The sequence below is a fragment of the Neltuma alba genome, unplaced genomic scaffold (assembly GCF_004799145.2).
Source record: "Neltuma alba isolate B1F8T4 unplaced genomic scaffold, ASM479914v2 tig00012076_pilon, whole genome shotgun sequence".
Taxonomy (NCBI): Eukaryota; Viridiplantae; Streptophyta; class Magnoliopsida; order Fabales; family Fabaceae; genus Neltuma; species Neltuma alba.
Window position 1 is genome coordinate 43,574 of NW_021636636.1, and position 19,177 is coordinate 62,750.

Here is a 19,177-nt window from a genome sequence, read left to right on the forward strand (position 1 = left end):
ATATATTATGCTTTTTTTTAAAAAAAACTGATTGATAGGAAAAATCATCATTTGAAACTAATAATATCAAAATTAAATATACTTTATAAAATTAACCAACTAACTTGAAATGTTATATAAAATTAAGGATGAAGAGCGTACTTTTATCAAAATTTTATTCTTAAAGTGGGACGAGAAGGTTTTAACTTTTAACCGTAGTATGGGTTGATAAAATGAATGGAACTCAATATCCTTCAAACAAAATTTTGGTTTGGGTCGGTTTTTTATATCATATTCTGTTTATTTTATTTAATTATATTCGTTTAAGGGAGAATCTAAAAAAAACCTTAAATTTTAAAATTTCAAATCATTTTTGTTCACTACATTTTAATAATAATTGATAATATTTGAAAAGCAAATGACCACATATTTTTGTAGTTATTCCTGATTTGGTATTTTGAAATTTTAGAGTTATTCTTCCGAGATTCTCTTTTTGTTTAATTTGATTTTTAGTATTTTACAACAAAATAAACTGATCATTGCATGTACTCCTACTATAAACAAAAATTTTATTTTATTGTGGAAAAAGGAAATAGCATCCGACGCAACTCAAATCCAAATTAGTCATTAACATTAAATTTCAATCATTTAGAGAATAATATGATTTATCTTAAGTAAAAGACAAATTTAAGTATATATTCGTACCGTACTAATTACATGAAAAAAATTTGTTGAAATCAGAGCCCAGAAAAATATAAAAAAGCAAGACAAAAACAGGAGAGGAGACTCGGAAAAGCGACTTGACGGTTTCTTTTAACTAGGCGATGATGTTTCTTGAGCCTAATTAAAAGCAAAGAATCATATATATTTAATTAATTGTGTTCATCAACTTGTGCGTGTGTGTGTGAAAGAAAGTCATAAATAGCTGCGCCTAATATAAAATATTCTTTTCGATCCTTAATATAAAACATATTTAACTAATTTGATTATATTAAACAAATTAGGTAAGTTAGTTAATTATAAAAAATATGATATATTTTTCCTAAAACACCATAATCATCTTTCTTAATATCCTCCCTCCTTCTTCTACTTGATTATAATTGAGGGAGTATTCATAGAAATAATTTAGAGAAAATTAGTAAATATTAGAAATAAGTATTATATTTGTCACTAAAATCAACTTAATAATTATGTCTTATATTAAATACCGGAAGAGTAATTTTTAATATACATGTGTGTAAGTAGTGCCGTTTGGGTAAGCTCCTCTAGTTTATATATTACAACAGTCAATGAGATTACCACAGGCAATAAGAAAGTATGAGGTGAATTAATCTCACTTTTTAAATATTTTGACAATATATGATTATAGTATAAAAAATCATGTAAAATGTTTCAATATCAATATAAAATTATAAATTTATTATTGCAAGCGATATTATTTGGGAATTATTGGCATTCCAATTCATTCGATGGTATTTGAATATATAAAAGAAAAAAAAAAGCACAGTGTTCACAAAATTTTTAGGCTATCTTTTCCGCCAAAACAATATCGATTTTTTTCGTTTAAACAAAAGTGCGGCACTCAATTCAAAGTGATAGATTTGGGTCAATGTTCATGTACTATGCACTGAGCCATGCCATCTGGAATAAAGCTCATAGATTAGCCACTGTTCCAATCATTCCTGTTTGAAAATAATTATTACTACTTCAGATTTTTAATATTAGTTAAGAATATTTTTTAAAAAAATAACACCTATTTATTATAAATAATTAATTTAATAAATTTATTTAATCTATTCAAATTATTTAACTAACTCTTATATTAAGAACTCGAGATAAGTAGTATATATCATTTTCATATCTTTCATAACTTAAAAAAAAAAAGAATCCCAAAAAAAACTTTGAATTTCAAAATTTCAAATCAGTCTTATTTATTACACTTTAATAACATTTAATAATATCTGAAAAGTAAATGACAACACTCTTTTTTTTTGTTATTTCTGATTTGTGATTTTAAAATTTCAGAAGTATTTTTTTAAAATTTTTCAAAAAAAGACTTGCAAAGAATTATTGCTTCTTTACTTGCTACGGCTTCATTTTCTTGTCAAATATTAATTCTCCCTGTATTTTTTGACTCACAACTATTGTCCCCACATTTTAATACGAGGAAGCATGTGAATGTGAGAATCACAATCAATTTTGCACTTAATTGTTACTTCACTTAAGGGTGTGTTTGGGTGACACCCCAAACTATGGTTTGGGGACCCAAACCATGGTTTGGGGAATAGATCACCCAAACACCCCCTCCAAAAATCAAAACCATGGTTTTGGGTCAAAACCATGGTTTTGACCCCAAAACCATGGTTTTGGAAAAAGCAAAATTTTTTTGCTTTTGGAGAAAAAAGGGAAAGTGTGAGGGCCTATATGATATGTATCTTGTTATTTTTTTTATAAACATATTTTTTTATAAATATATTTAATCTTATATTTTATAAATATATATACACATTAATTATTTATTAATTATATTATCTTATGTATTATTAATTATGTTGGTAAAAATATGTTATTAACAATTTTATTCCTTCAAATTAAAATATATCATAAAATCTATTTTTCTGTAATTATCATATTAACTTATGTCTTTTTTTTAGTAATTTGTATATATAAAAAGTGTTTCTGATAACAACTATCCAAACACTCTCACTTCTCAGAATCACTTTTTTATAAAATCTATTCTTCACAGAATCTATTTTCCTCAGAATCTATTCTCCAGAATCACTTTTCTAAACCACGGTTTGGTTTCATCCAAACACACCCTTGGGTGACACCCCAAACCATGGTTTGGGGACCCAAACCATGGTTTGGGGAATAATCTACCCAAACACCCCCTCCAAAAACCAAAACCATGGTTTTGACTCCAAAACTATGGTTTTGGAAAAAGCAAAATTTTTTTGCTTTTGGAGAAAAAAGGGAGAGTGTGAGGGCCTATATGATATGTATCTTGTTATTTTTTTATAAACATATTTTTTTATAAATATATTTAATCTTATATTTTATAAATATATATACACATTAATTATTTATTAATTATATTATCTTATGTATTATTAATTATGTTGGTAAAAAACATATTATTAACAATTTTATTCCTTCAAATTAAAATATATCATAAAATCTATTTTTTCTGTAATTATCATATTAACTTATGTCTTTTTTTAGTAATTTGTATATATAAAAAGTGCTTCTAATAACAACTATCCAAACACTTTCACTTCTCAGAATCACTTTTTTACAAAATCTATTTTTCACAGAATCTATTTTTCCCAGAATCTATTCTCCAGAATCACTTTTTCAAACCACGGTTTGGTTTCATCCAAACACACCCTTATATCGCCTATATCCTCACTCTTTTTTTTGGGCATAAGGGAATACTATGATCCAATATCGGGGCATTTGCTTTTGGGTTCTAGCTTTCAAACATTTATCAAGTATCTTAGCAACTGATTAGTCAGGATTCAAGAAGTTAGAATGCGTCGTTTAATGCGTCATTTTTTTCATTGATAAATATGCTCTTTAAAATTTAAATTTATGTTCCCTTTCTTACAAAGACAAAATCACTTATCACCTTAACCAGCATTTTGATACTCTTTTTGTTCATTGTATGGTTACAATGAAGTGAAAATTTTGAATGTCAAATGTCTCATTTTTAATTATCAAATTTTGGTTAACAATGAAGTATTTATCACTTTAGCTTTAATGACGATAATCCTGTAAAAACTAATATCGTTTAAATTAACAAATAAGCATATAAAAAATTAACAAAAATATTTTTTCTTATTTATTTATCTGAAAAAATTGTGCCTATCTAAAAGGACACCTTCTTTCTAAATCATCCCTATATATATCATAAAAATTTTAACAAACCACATTATTTATGAGTTATGTAAACAATGTTGTTATTTTCGAAACTCTATGTAATGCAAAGAAGTTGTTTTAGCTCCCAGCTAGTATGGTGTGTGAACAGTTTTTCAAGGCCAAAAAAAAAGTGTGAACGATATGACACTCTCAAAAAAGAAAAAGCATAAAGGCCCTTAATATGTACGGTTGGAAGCCATGGGGTAGGCCGAGTTATCTACGCCACCTGTCATTATTAGACTAAGAGACTTTATGATTAATAAGTTGCATGAGCTATTTATATATTTGGGTTGGACCTAATTTTATAAATTTTATAGCCCAATCCAAAACTTAACTCCCTTAATTATATCATTCCTCTTGGGGCATAGTGATCAATCTGCCTTTAAGCTTGGCTGTCACCTGGTCAAAATGTGTTTCTCCTCTATTAATTAAGAGAATTAATAAATAATTAAGTTTTCACAAGATACAATAATTCTTCTCTCTGATCCTACTTATAAATAACTTGTAACATAGTTTATCTAATAAAACTGAACTAAATTTCACTAATTCTGTTTTAAAATTTAATAATTTTATCTTATCGAAAAAAATTTTATCTTAACTTTATCCTTATTTAGTACAGATACATTTAAAAAATAATACTAATAATTTATGTTCTTGTTAAAAACTTCGTAAGGATGTAACATTTTGTCTATACATTTTATATTTTATACTGATGTATTATTTCTTACGCAATTTATGGTAAATATTACGATAGCTACTAGTATACGTGTACTAATGATTATCATAAAGTAAATTAATATTAATTTATGCTTGGTCGTTAAGGGAAACCTCAAATGTTTAAGCTAAAGACGTGTAACTCACCAATATCGTCCTTGCAAACAACAGGAGATGGAAACAAAGACATATATCCTCCACTCCAAGAAAGGATAAAGGTCATCTTCTATATTGATTTTTGACAGATCGAGTACCTCTAAATCTCATCTTCATATATGGAACATTTTTTTTAAATAATGCTTTATTAAAAAAAATCCTCTATAAGATTAAAAGCATATATGTTAAGAAATCGGTTAAAAAGAAGATTTTTCCTTTTTTATATTTTTTAGACAAATCCATGTCAAGAGCATCACGTAGGATTATTGGTCAGTTACTTACAAACATGACTTTAACTAAGTTAATGCTTATGGAAATTAACTCGCTCAACATGATCATTCCATGCTACGTTGAGAGTAAAATTTCATATTTATATAAAAAAATTTCCCCCACTGTCTTAATAGGATGAAAGAAACAATTGTCCAAAAGAGTGTGTGTCTATACAAAAGAAAAGAACAATCATATATGGGTGTGGAGCCTCGTGCAATGGAGCGGGTTAAATCTTTTGCTTTTGGTGTAAAGTTTTATTTGGAAGCCATCAGATCAGAGACAGAGACGAGGGTCAATCAGTTTCACCTCGAAGCGGCAGTGACAACCCCACAGAGAGAGATCGACAAGAACAGCAAACAACTTTGTGTCGTAAAAACCTGCAACTTCAACAGTGGCAAAGAAAGAACCAGTGTCAGAAGATGGTGAAAGAAAATAACAGTAGAGTGAGTGGCCAAGTGTCTTCTCACGGCCATCTTCAGTAGAGAGGGAGAGAGAGAGAGGTGACAAGTGAATCAGAATAGGATCAGGATGTCTGTCTGTTTGTATTTTTGTACTGTCCCACGTGGCGTATAGGGATGTGGTCTGCCACGTGGCCTCCCTCGGAGATTGCTACCTAGACCAGCCAACTTGTTTCATTTTTCTTCTGCTGTCATATTTGTGTGTGCGTGTCTGTGTGTTTGCTTCACGCAACCTTCTTTTCTTTTTCCTTACCTTCTGTCTGTGTTTGCTTACTATTCTTCTTCTTCTTTAGTTCACCCTACCCTCCCTTCTTGCTTGGCTTGCGTGGCTTTAAAGTCTGAAACTTCGAACCAATTTCCTATATATCAATTCATTTTCCCTTCCCTTCCTTCTCTTTTCTGTGTGCTCTCAAGCTCATGAATTGAATCTGAATTCGAAACTTAACGTGCCTGTCCATCTCAACTCGTGACCCACCACCAAAAGCCTCTCTTCATCACACCTTTTCCTTCCCTAAAGAGACAAAAACTACATACCAATCATCAAGTGTATATATTATGTTAATATATAAGCTCATATGATGATTTATTGAAACATATATGACGTATTCCTCACCGTTAAAAAAAAAAATTCCTGATTGTTACCTATCTAAATAAATTAACTAAAAGCTATAACCAACTATATAAATTATGACTAACCTAATATAAAAAAATGCTAATTATTTATGAATAACAATAGCATATAGAGATCTAGGAAACAAATTAAAAAGTTAAAATAAGTCCAACATTCTAAAGCATATTTTAGGGTCCAGTATTTTAAAGCATTTTTGGTTCAGTTTCATCTTTAAAATATTTTTAAAGAATGTTACTAAAGAAATATTTTAGAATGTTAGATAAATTCTAAATTAATTTAGAATACTAAATGTTATTAAAAAATAAATCAAAATGTTGAATGTAATTTGATCACCCCTTCGTTTTTAAATTGGAGCTATTTTTATTGACCAAAAAAAATGGAGCTGTTTAAATAAATTTGATTTAAAACATCATAATTAAGGATCACATAATACGTCACAGAGACAAAAACAAATATAGATATTACACATGAAAACAAATTTCCCTGAGATCACTTCCCAACAAAACCCTGCTATATATACATAAACGACATCTCATGGCCCTTTCTCAAAAGACCCTCTCTTTCTGTCTTCTGGTCCCAGCTTCATCTTCTCTCTCAGCACCCACGAAAACAAAGAGAAGCTTACTTGAACCCCAGTTCAAGGAAAAGATCAAAAAGCCAATCACCAACCTCATATCGATCTGTTGCAGAAAAGAGAGAGAGATGGATTGTGGGTGTAGTAAGAATAATAAGAATGGCGGGGATGGTGGTGATCATGGTGGTCAGAGAGGGCCTTGTGGGGCGTGCAAGTTCCTTCGACGAAAATGCGTGAGGGGATGCGTGTTTGCACCCTACTTCGACTCCGATCAAGGCACGGCTCACTTCGCGGCAGTGCACAAGGTATTCGGAGCCAGCAACGCCGCCAAGCTTCTGCTGCGAATCCCTCCTCACCACCGTCTGGACGCCGTCATCACTCTCTCCTACGAGGCTCTCTCTAGGGCTCGAGATCCCGTCTATGGCTGCGTCGCCCACATCTTCGCCCTTCAACAACAGGTATGTTACGTGTACCTTCTTCATTATCTTACTAATTTGCCTAGCTACTTTTATATCATAATCTCTCTATCTATCTCCTTCAATGACTCTTGCTTCAAATTTCTCTCTCTCTCTCTCTCTCTCTAATCTTGCTTAGCTTGGCTTTGAGATAATATGTTGGTATATTAATTAAGCATAAATTAAAGGGTCTTGTTTCTCTTGCTTTGGCCACTTATATTACTGGGTTTTTCTTCATTAATTCATAACAACAACCTAAAGCCAATAAAATGACCATGATTTGAAAAAATTCATTTGGACTCTCTCTCTGTCTCTCAAACTTAAAGCTAGGAAGTGGCTTCTCTCCATTCATTTGCTTGTAAGTACTTGGCTTGTCTTTTTTTTTTTTGTTGAGGGATTTGCATTTTTAGGACAGAACTTGAGGGTCGTTTGGGAAATAAGAGCATCAATTTTTGTTTTTTAAAAAAATTTTTTTGAGGGGCAAAACCCTTTTATATACTTTAAAATCATTTGAAATAAGTTAACACACATATTCTCTAAATTTAATTAATTAAGAAATAAGAATATGTGATGAAAAGCTAGAAGAGAGTGCATGTGGTTAATTAATTAATTAATCCATGGGGGCATTTGGAATGAATCAAAAGCTCAAGTTTTGAGACAAGAAGAGAAAGTATAGGAAAGTGCTAATGGGTTGGTCAAGGTTTTCACATGATGCACGACGTTTGTGTAATACTACTACTGTTTGGTTTGACAATTTTGGTCACCCTTCTCTAAGAAATTAAAGCTGCCACTTCTCTATCTATATAACGTGGCCCCTATCTATGGTTTTCTAATTCCTAGACCTCAAAGCTCCCCTTTTTATGTACTAATTATTTATCACTTCTTAATTGTCTATTTGCGTAACATTTGTATTATAAGAAACATGCCATTTAAAGGACTGCGATGAGAAGGAAAAAAAATCTGAAGTTTGTAACTTTTCTCCGAGGTAAAAAAAAAAAAAAAAGGTAACTTTTCACTAGGATTCAAAAACTTGAAGATTACTATTACGATTGAGTTGTGCTTTGTAAATTCTAAATACGACTGCAAGCTATAAAAACGATATTTCATATGGGCATTGATAAATTGATAATTATAACTCACTTCTTTAAATATTACTTCTCCGGTCCTTAACATAAGACCCATTTAATTAATTTGATTAGATTAAGGAAGTTAGGTAAATTAGTTAATTATAAGAAAAATGACACATTTTCCTAAAACACCATAATTATCTTTATTAATACCCCTTTTCATCTTCTACTTAATTATGGTTGAGAGAGTATATATAGGGGTAATTTAGAGAAAATTGATAAATATGAGAAATGGGTCTTATATTTAGGACAAAAACCAATTTAAAAATTGAGTCCTATATTAAGGATCGGAGGAGTACAATTTTAAGTGCTAGTTGATTATAAATGTGATTTAAAAATTGTTATTTTGTTTAGATACTGTACGATATTTGATCTTCAGTAGTTTGTTTATGGATAATCAATAAAATTAACTAAATCAAATAATTGATGACTTTTATTTATGTCCTTTCAATTCATGTTGAGGGTTTCCAAATTTAGGACTATTGAATGAAGTTAATTTATGATTTAATATAGTTAAAGTCCACACACAAAATTTGTTAAATTTATTAGAAATCAGAAACTAGATTTGCTATAAACAGTGGGGTGACTGAAGCCAATGGGTCATGGGAAAAAAGATCAGGGTTTCGACTAATAAATATTCGCAAATTCATGTTACTAGTTATCTACAATAGAATTATTTAATTGAGGAAAAAATCAATTATTTAATTATGTAATTTATAATTTTTATGAGAGAGAAGTGGCATATGCTAAATGGCCGTCTGAGTCTGACTATAGAGGTTTGCTTGCCGGAGCTACTAAGCAACTTTAATTAGTTGCTCGAGAAATAAATAAATAATATTTGTAATTTGGGCTAATATGTAATTTTGACTTTCAACACTAATTAACAATGCATAAACTTATTATTTAGTTAGTTAATTGATTAATCACCTAAAATGTACTGTTTGTGCTTGTTCCAACGAAAAATTATGTTATTTATTTATTCACTTTTGAAAATTTAAGCCCGAAAGCTTGTAGCACGCAATGCCACATGCCTACCCAAATATAAATAAGCCTATAATTTATCTATCCTATTTTTTAATTTCTTCCCAAAAAAATTATAAGTGAAAAAGATATGACTTTTTTTTTTTAAATTCTGCTATATATAATAATCTCTCTGTTTCTTATTTTCTATTTAAACTTTAAAGAGAAGGAAGTTCTACGTGTATAATAGTTTAAGGCTGATCAATCACTGGTGCTTGCCATTTGATGCTTAAAAAAGTATATTTTTAATGTGATGGTTCATAAAATTTTAACTGCTATATATATAATATTACATAACTTATAATCACTGTTAGAAAAAAAAACTTATAATAATAACCTGTTTTTCTCACTTCTTTAATCTCTTTTTCCCGTAGTAGTGAACAAAGAAATTCATGAAATATAAAACTCATTTTTCTAAGACATGGAGGAGTTTGGATACCCCTAAGTAAAAACAAAACTCTTTTTATACATTTAGTTACCCCCAAATCTTGAAAGTTATTGGTGGATTTACGTTCGTAGTAGATAAGGTTCGATATACAAATATAATATAATCTTGTGCTGATTCGATGTCAAGTTTGAGCTTATCTTTGAACATGGATTAATGCATAATCTACAGAGAATGCAGTACATTCTAAAATCTTAAGTGCAATAATTGGCAAGCTCAGCCATGGAGAGTACAATATGTGTGTGTGTAAAGAGATTTACATGGTAATTTAAAAGTTGCACGCTGCACTATGGCCGTATTATCTTGAATCCTGGGACCGTATATAATTGGGCACATATGCGCCAATAGATTCCTTAGCTTTAATTAGGTATAATTCCAAAATCTCTGATTAAAAAAACCAAAGTTCATAAAGATCAGCTGAGTCATGGTTTTGTATAACTTGAACTCCTCAGACATTATTAATTAGGAGATCAGGCAACTTGCAGTGTGATATACACGTGGTATATATTAAAATCTAATCCGGATCGTGTATAGGGGTGTTCGGAAAACACTAAAAACACTTAAAAATAGTGCTTTTACATAAGTTGAGATAAAATTCTTCTTACATATTTGCTTTATACATTATAAAATCATTTTTAAAAAGCCTAAAATTTTGGACAGATTGGTCTTGTTAGATTCCCCCCCTTCCCGTTACCAACCGTAAAATGTTGTTTTGAGTTGGAAAAACCAACCGTTTGACATTTGTGTTTTGATAACTTTTATTTTGTTATATTATATATGATCATCTACTTGTGTGTTAATATGTTTTTATTTGAATATTATCTTTTCACGGTTATATATGTGTGTGAATATTTTTTATATATTTTAATTAGATCATTTTAATCATGATTGGAGAGGGTTGGTCTTTAAACTACAAACTCGATCGTGGATTTTAAGGACTTGTCTTCTTTTCAATTCCTTAGACAGACATCTTAACAAGCATTTGATGAGTAAAGTTGATAGAATCAATCTTTATATTTAGGGTCCTGACCAAGAGAAAGGAAAGAAAAAGCAAAAGAAAAAAAATCACTAGTAAAAGTTATCTTCTCATACTTAACGTGACAACCATAAAAGTTAAGGAGAATTATCAGAGTTTCAAGTAAAAACTATAATTACTAGAAAGTTTAATAATAACAAATCAGCGTGTAATGACAAGTTTTGAGATAGTAAATAATAAATGCTCATTTGTCTTAATAACTATTTTTTTTTGGGGAACCTTTTGTTATTCTTCCTGAGAGTTAAAACAATATTTTAACTTTATTGCAGAATAATTGAATCTGTTTCTTCTTTTCATGGGCTCGTGACCCCATTATTAGAGAGTAATAAATGAGATAATTTGACTAGCACGATGGTTTCCTTTTTAACTTTTTTCATCTAAACATATTAGATTAAACAGTGATAATTTTGTACGTACACATTTGTAGAAGTAATACACATTAAAAGACTACCTCCAATTTGAAAAATATAAGATTGTAATACAATATGTATTAAAATACTACCTTCAATCTTAAAGATAAGATCTAGTTTGTAGTGGGTAGTTTATAAAACTAGAATTCAAAGTAATCCAAATTCAAGTATTGTTGTTGGTGGCAGGTGATGAACTTGCAGGCAGAGTTAGCTTATGTGCAAGCTCGTCTTTCAACACTGCAGCGTCTGCCAGCGGCAGGGGTCGGAGCTCTACCTCATCAACTTCAAACCTCATCTTCTACCAATGAGTTTGCCTTTGATCCAACTAATTCATTTCAGTTCCCAACTTTGCTCAACCCTTGTGATCTTCAGCATCAAGATGATGATGATGATGATGGGGATCTCCAAGCTTTAGCCGGAGATTTTGTATCAAGGTAATTAGTTAACAGTTTCACCCATTCTCATTTATAATTGATTAATTAATTGACAGATTTTAATTGAAATTGAAATATGCAGAGTGAAAGGGGAGAAGAAAATCTAAATGGGGAGAGAGGGAGAGGGAGAGAGAGGGTGGAACGAAGGAAATCTGATTGACAATGCATTTCACTTTTCACTTGTTTTTGATGTAAGCAACTTCTTTTTGGCTATCATGTGTAATGGAAATTAATATGCTTTTTTATTTTGAAGTGGCTGACTTGTAATGCAATGTAATGAAAATTGCTATGCCCTTTTGGCTATCATGTCTTTAATGAACCTTCTCCACAATATGTAAAGAATTTTTTTGTTTACTTGTTAAGAAGCATGTTAGGCATCATTCTCATGAAGATTTGAACTACTACTTCCTTCCTGTTCTTAATATAAAGATTAGTTGGGGTGTTAGATTTGATTCTAAATACAAGACATTCATCTACCTTGTCTCTTAAATTAAAGAAGGTAGTTAGGATTAATTAAATGTAAAATTTTAAATTTCTTAAAAATTATTCCTGATAAATATTACAAATTTTGTGTATGATTTTAAAATTTATATTAAAGATCAATAGAAAGAGTGTTAAAAATAAAGGTGGAGGGAGTATTTAAAATCATAATCTATAAAAAAAAAAAAAAATCCAACCTTTGGTGTTCAGCTTCGAAGAAGAGGGGAAATCACCAAAAAAGAAAATGCAGTGAAATTCGTGAGATTGCAAAGCAGGTATTTTGTCAAAAATGTGTTGTTATTTTCAATCCTATTATTGTCAAAACATATGAAGGTCCTGTAACAGTTTCCAATTTGTGATTTTGTAATTTCGCTTTTTTTTTTTGGGGTGATTTTCCTTTAAAAAAAAACAAAGAAACAATGAAAGCAAATAAAATTCCGGGCCTATAGATGAGGATAAATTGTTGTCATATGTTGAAAAATGAACATCCTGATTCAAGCGTATCATCTTCCTTGTTGACCTGGGCCTTGTTGGGCCTCCAGTGCAGGTATTGGGGTTTTATTCAAGTGTAGGTTTTTTTCTTTTGGGCGACTAGTTAATTGTAAGTGCTGCATCTCACTTTTCAACACTGCCAATTTTTCAGACCGGCTTAAATAATTTGAATATATGAAAAAAAAAGTTAAATTAGTTATTTGTAATAAATATGAGTTAATTTTTCTAAAATATGATTTTTAATCATGACTATCATTAGACAAAAACCCCCTTAATATATATAATCAATAAGAATACTTTGAAAAAAATTATAAATTTGAGAGATAAAATAAATTGAAATATTATATGTAGCACCAAATTAAACCTTCAACTAGATCTTATATTAGAGGGTGTTTGGTTAGTAAAAATCATTTTTTCACAAATTGAAATAAACTTTTCTATATATTTATTTCGTATACTGTAAAATTACTTTTAAAACCATATTTTTGATTCTATCCAAACACTCCCTAAGGACAAATATATGTGCTCTCTATCAATTGGGGTTGGGTCTAGTGAAAGAAATTAATCCTAACAAAGTGTTAAATCAAAATTCAAATCCCTAATGAAAAAGATGTTCATATTTAGTACTTGACGGTGATGATTGTCTCTAATAGAAGGATACGAAAAATATATATATATGCGCGCGCTCTCTCTCCATAACCAAAACACAACAAAGTATCCCTCCTCAGACTTTTTAGGCCATGTTTGGTAGCAATGTAAGAAGTCAACGGAGGAAGGAGAAAGAATGGTGTGGCCTAGTATTAAATTCAATCGGAGCCCTAAATCAATCTCCATTGAAACTTGCAACGAAATATGATCATGTCCGTGTGGAAGTTTTGGTTACTTAATAATTTGGGAGCATTTTTATGTCCCCGTTAAGGCTAAGTTAAGGCATCCAATCGTATTAGTTAATTATTAATCATTGATGATCATCGTGTACAACAGAACTGAGAAAAAAAAAATATCCCGACAATTTGCAACCAAATAAAATGATTAAATTTTATGAGATTAAATTAAAAAATAAATTTGCAATATTAAAAACACCTCATTATCATCATTGAAAAAGAAGTTGTTCAACTAACAAGATGGGGAAAAAAACATAAACTCTGACTTGAAAAAGATTAGTCTCAAATCTGACATAATTTAAAAATATCTTGTTCAACCTATAAAAACCAAGAAGTCGCTGAAGTTGATAAAATGAGGAAAGTTTGGGCCTTGGGCCCTCCCAATGCAAGGTTTTAACTACTTACCAGAATTGCCCATAGAATATAGTGGAAGGAACTAATTTCTTATAATATATGACAAATCAATATCAGAGTCTCTTTTAAAAAAAAGTACTCATATTTAGTACTTAACGGTATTTTAATTAGGATTCTCTTTAATTAAAAAAAAAGATATCTGTATCCAAAAAAATGGACCAGACTAGGACTAGCTTGACTAATGAGCACAAACGATCATCCTGTTATCCGACCTGATTGATGAAAGCAGAGAAAGGATGTGGAGGGAAATTGGAGTTAATCAAATCAGCCAATGAATCGATAAGAAAATTTAATTAGGATTTTTATTTTTATTTTTTTGCACAAGAAAAAAGAAGTAAGGTTTCATTCTAAACAAGTTTTAAGATTTTATTTTTTTTGAAAAAAAAAGGTTTAGAATTGAGCCATAAAAGCAGAGAATCAAAAGTTGTGATGAAAGCAGAGAAAGGAAGTGGAGGGCAAGTGAAGCAGTGGCACGCGCCCACAAAGTGAAAGTTGAGTCAACATAAGACTTACGGGTTGCTGACAGATTCTGTTGTCCTCTCTTCCTTTCTCTAAATGGTCTGTCCCTCTTATTTTATTTATTTTTTTAAAACGTTTTGTTTAATTATAGAAAATAAGCAAATACCTCATTGTATTTTTTTATAAACAATAATTACCATTTTCTTTTTATCTCTAAATAGAAACAATATGTGCAAATTATCTTAAATCTGTGCCACAGTTTTTTATTTTGACCGTATTTATTATCTATTTTAATACTCAATATGTTCATTTTTTTTTTCAAATTATCATCTCTATTTATCACACATTCTCTCTCCTTCTTAATTTTTTTATTATAATAATTTTTTAATTTTTTTTATGCTCTTCCCATAAATAAAGATATTTTGAATAAAAAAAATAAATCTTACATGTTTATTTTAACTAATTTTTTAATCAGAGTGATAGGGGATAGTGGTTTGGGGTTTGATTAGTGAGCACACGTATTGTACTTTGGGTCAAACTTATCCATTATTGTGCCTACTCGTATAACGAGGGACCATGACTTCAGGACTCTTCATTAATTTTTTCTTTCTTTCATCGCATCTGTATATACCTACTCTTATTAATTCTCCTTTTTTTTTTCCTTGGATTAAATTTATTCGTGCTTATTATCAATTTTTAAGCATATTATTATGTGAAAAATATTCATTTTCAAGCTTCAAAATAAGTATTATTGAAGCCAATTCTAATTTTATCATTTTTTTTATTGTATGCATGAGTATTTTAAAATGCGGCCAATACGAATTACTTTTATCTGAGAATATGCTGGAACTTGGCCAAAAACATTAAGAAGAGTAAATTTTTTTTCAAAAGGCATAATTTTCTTTTATTGTATAAATGAAAGTTTTTCATGATCTAATTTGTTTTTTTAGTGAAAAAGTGCACATTATGTCTTAACTTTACACAATTTTATTTTGACTTTTCAATTTTATTGAGTGTTTTTCAGTTATCTAACCATAATACTCTTTTTGGATGGAAAAGAACCATAATATTCCTAACAAAAGAGGGTAATATTGAATTTTTAAATATTGACAAAATATTTTTAAACTCTAAAATATTAAATTGAATTTTTTTTAAATATAAGAATGATGAGTAAAAAAAAATCATTGTTCAAAACTTTATATGGAGTTAAAAAATCAAACATACACTTTTTTAAAAAAAGTTATATTCTGTAAGGATACAACACGCTTGTAAAGCTTTTACATAAACATGTCGTCCATCAAATCTATGACATCTTTAGTTGATTCCAATTGCTTGTGGATACGTATTGTGCTTGGCTATAATTAGATAGGATTTGAAATTCCTTTATAGAAATTATTAAAAATGGAGGAAGGTAGCTAGGTATTGTAATTATCTTCTTAATTATGGAGGTTTCTAGTATTATCAGGTTGTTTTGATTTTTATAGTATTTTAGTTATCTTCAAATTTCAAACACGTTGATTTGGACGGTTTTGGTTGATCCTTTTCCCAATAGCAGTTGAAATTTGTTCTCCATTAAATGCATCTATTAAATTAATACCAACCAAGTTTGACCCCTTTACTCAACAATCTATCACCTTTTTATTTTTTTCTAATTTAAAAATTTACTTCATTTTGTTTATGAATGGTTATTAGACAACCACCAAATATGGCCCTAAAATTTGGTTGGCGTGTAGTGCTTGTGACCTAATCTCAGTGCTTTTATTTGATTTATCAACAAACAAATCTAATTATTTAATCTCTCTCTTGTATATATCATGTAGCCCATATCTTTTGCCAATATAAAATATTCAAATTCAAATTATATTATCATTACACTTTATTCATTTATTTATTTTTGGTAAGTGTCATTGCACTTTATTTTATTCTCAGGGCATATTCTCCTCTTATGCTTAAATATGGCCGGCTAAGTGGTAAATATTGATCTTCCAAAATTTACAGTAGTAAAAGAAATAATCTTTTCTTTTTTTATATTTTATAAAAAATTTAAGTTTTTATATAAATAATTTTCAGTTAAAATTTAAGTTACAATACTATTATATATAATATCAAAATCATATGTTATTATTCAATTGCTACTTAGTTACTATTCACTTATGGGTAATTTATTATTTTTATTTATCATCAATTATTGAGATTACATTTTTCAAAAATATGGACATCGTATATTTTCAACATTAAATTACTATTTTTATTTCTTAACATAAGAGCTACTTAAATTATTTAAGTAAATTATGGAAGTTTGGTCTTGCTTTAAACGCTCACTCGCGTTAGCCAATTATAATAAATATATATAATATTCGTTAAATATATATATATGTATAATATTAGATACTTCTATCGTTGTATTTATAAGTCATTTTCAATATATTTCAAATATATTAAGAAAAACTTTAAATTTTATTAATTCTCATTTAAAATCCAATAACTTTCCAACTTTATCACTATTTAATATACATTATAACTCATATAAACAAAGTTAATATAATAATAAATAAAGGACGAAATTGTATATTCATACAAAAAATTTCTCTCAGTACCTATAAATATTAAATAGGATAAAAAATGTATTTTCTCTCTATCTTATAAATAGGACAATAGGAGTAGATTATATATGAGTTAGATAAATTAATTTAGATTAATAATAAATATGAGAGACATATGGGCTTGGAGTATTTTATTTATTATCAAATTTAATTCTTAACTAATTCTTATATTAAGATTACTGGGGGATTGCTATTTTGTTAATGAAAAAATTGAGTGTCTTGATGAGATAAACTGCACCAAAAATGGTTTTAAATTTGAATTAATTTTTTTTCCTGATAACTTGTAATTAATTTAAAATAAACGCAAGACTGATTTTAATTTGAATCTGAAAGAGCGTGTGGTCCCTGGTCATAATAGCAGGGTTTGACTGGCACAGCATGTGGCCTTGCAATTGGATGGAGATGGAGTGAGAGTGAATTCATCTTCTCTCTCTCTGTCTCTCTGCTTTTCGTAAATCCTCTTATTCTCTTATATTTTAATTTAAAATATTTAGGTTAAAATTTAAAATTTCTAATACTATTTTATCTGGCGATCTACAATTTTCTTGATATTAATTAAATTTAAATATAATTGAGAAAAAGACAAGGGCAGAAACCAAAATTTTGGAGCCTGAGAGGGGGAGTGGGACCCACCAAGGGTGTCTGAAAGCGGAAGCAAATGTAGGACAGATGTCCCTCCTTGTGCCCCTTCCCTGTCCCACAAAGCACATACACTTTGGACTTTGGTCCTTTGGATCTCATTAATAGTTTTCCTTTTTCAAAAATTTCAAACTTTGATCCATTTTTTAAATAAAAAATTATCTTACCTCATCATTTACATTCATAATTAATAATAATATAATGACAGAATATATTGTTTTTTGTCCTTTAATTTTCCGGTTTAACCTTGTTTTGTGGTGACGATTTGGTCCCTAATTTCAACATGGTTAATGCTTTTTTGCCACCTTTTTTTCTGCCAACTTTAACATGGTTAATGCAATAAATAAATATGCTGATAAAACCTTTTTTAACGGCCGACAAAGCATTTAAAAATATTTATGCTACCTTTCAATTATTAACTATTTAAATAATTTGAGTAGATTAAAAAATTTAATTTAATTAATTATTTATAATAAATATGTATTATTTTTTAGAAAATATTCTTATTAATCACGTGTATTGACTATATTTACCATTTAAAGAAATATTTAACGTGTGTAACTATTGTAAGAATTATCTTTAAAAAATAAATAAATATAAAGAACAAAATGAATTAAGATTTTATATTTAAAACCAAATTAAATATCAAGCTTGCTCTTATATTAAAGACTGGTGATAGTATTATAATCTAATAATTTTATTTATTAGATAAAAGTCACCCATCTTTTTTTTTCCTGGGAATATGAGGCTGTCAAAGTTCATATATTCCCAAAGATGAGATGTTAAAGAAGTCTAGTAATGGTGATCATGTATGCTGGTAAAAAAAAAAAAAGAATGGTGTTCATGTAAAAAGTTTAACGTAAAGTGACGATTTTATTTAACGCTTTTTTGGGGGAATTTTAGAATGTTTTACCAGCTACTGAAGATTACTTAGGGTTCATATAATTTTTAATTTCTCAATTCTATCTTCATTTTAGAAGGTGTTTGGCGTCACATAAAAGTATTTCTGAAAAGTACTTTTTCGTAAATCGAGGTAAATTCTTTAACATATTTATTTTGTATACCGTAAAATTACTTTTAAAACCATGGTTTGGTTTTCATCCAAACACCCCTTTAATTTTTCTCCTTCAAGTTTTAAACCATAAGTTTTAGTCTTTCATATTTCTTTGAATTTAAAATATTGATATTTATAATTTAATAAAAATTTGAACTATTTTGCCCTTAAGGAATTAAAACTGATAATTTAAAATTTGAAAAAGTGAAACCAAAATGAGAACAAATTTAAGAAATCAAGATTATATTAACCCATTAATTTATCAGCATTTTCTATTAATTGGATAATTATATAAACAACTTTAGAATTTTAACTCAAATTCTAGCCAATATGGCAGCTACCAACTACTAAATCAAGTTTACGTGCCTTCTATCATTTGAAAAAAAAAAAGAATTTTAACTCAAATTGGCTGCCAGACGCTACAAACTCATGCTCTGTGTGGGCTGTGTGTAGAATTATCTATATTTTAAAGAATTGAGTCTGACATGAGAATTATATAACTAATTTACGGGTGTAAAAAAATTA

The 19,177-nt window shown here is 29.1% G+C and overlaps 1 protein-coding gene across 1 annotated transcript; it reads left to right on the top strand.

Moving 5' to 3' along the window:
* Positions 1 to 172: 172 nt before the first annotated feature.
* LOC114721935 (LOB domain-containing protein 19-like) lies at positions 173 to 11,541 on the top strand (the record flags this gene model as incomplete). The annotated part of the gene is made up of 4 exons (XM_028907827.1): positions 173 to 178; positions 5,528 to 5,537; positions 6,821 to 7,158; positions 11,380 to 11,541. Coding segments are annotated over exons 3-4 (492 nt in total), but the record flags the coding sequence as incomplete, so codon positions are not given.
* Between the last annotated feature and the right edge of the window lie 7,636 nt (positions 11,542 to 19,177).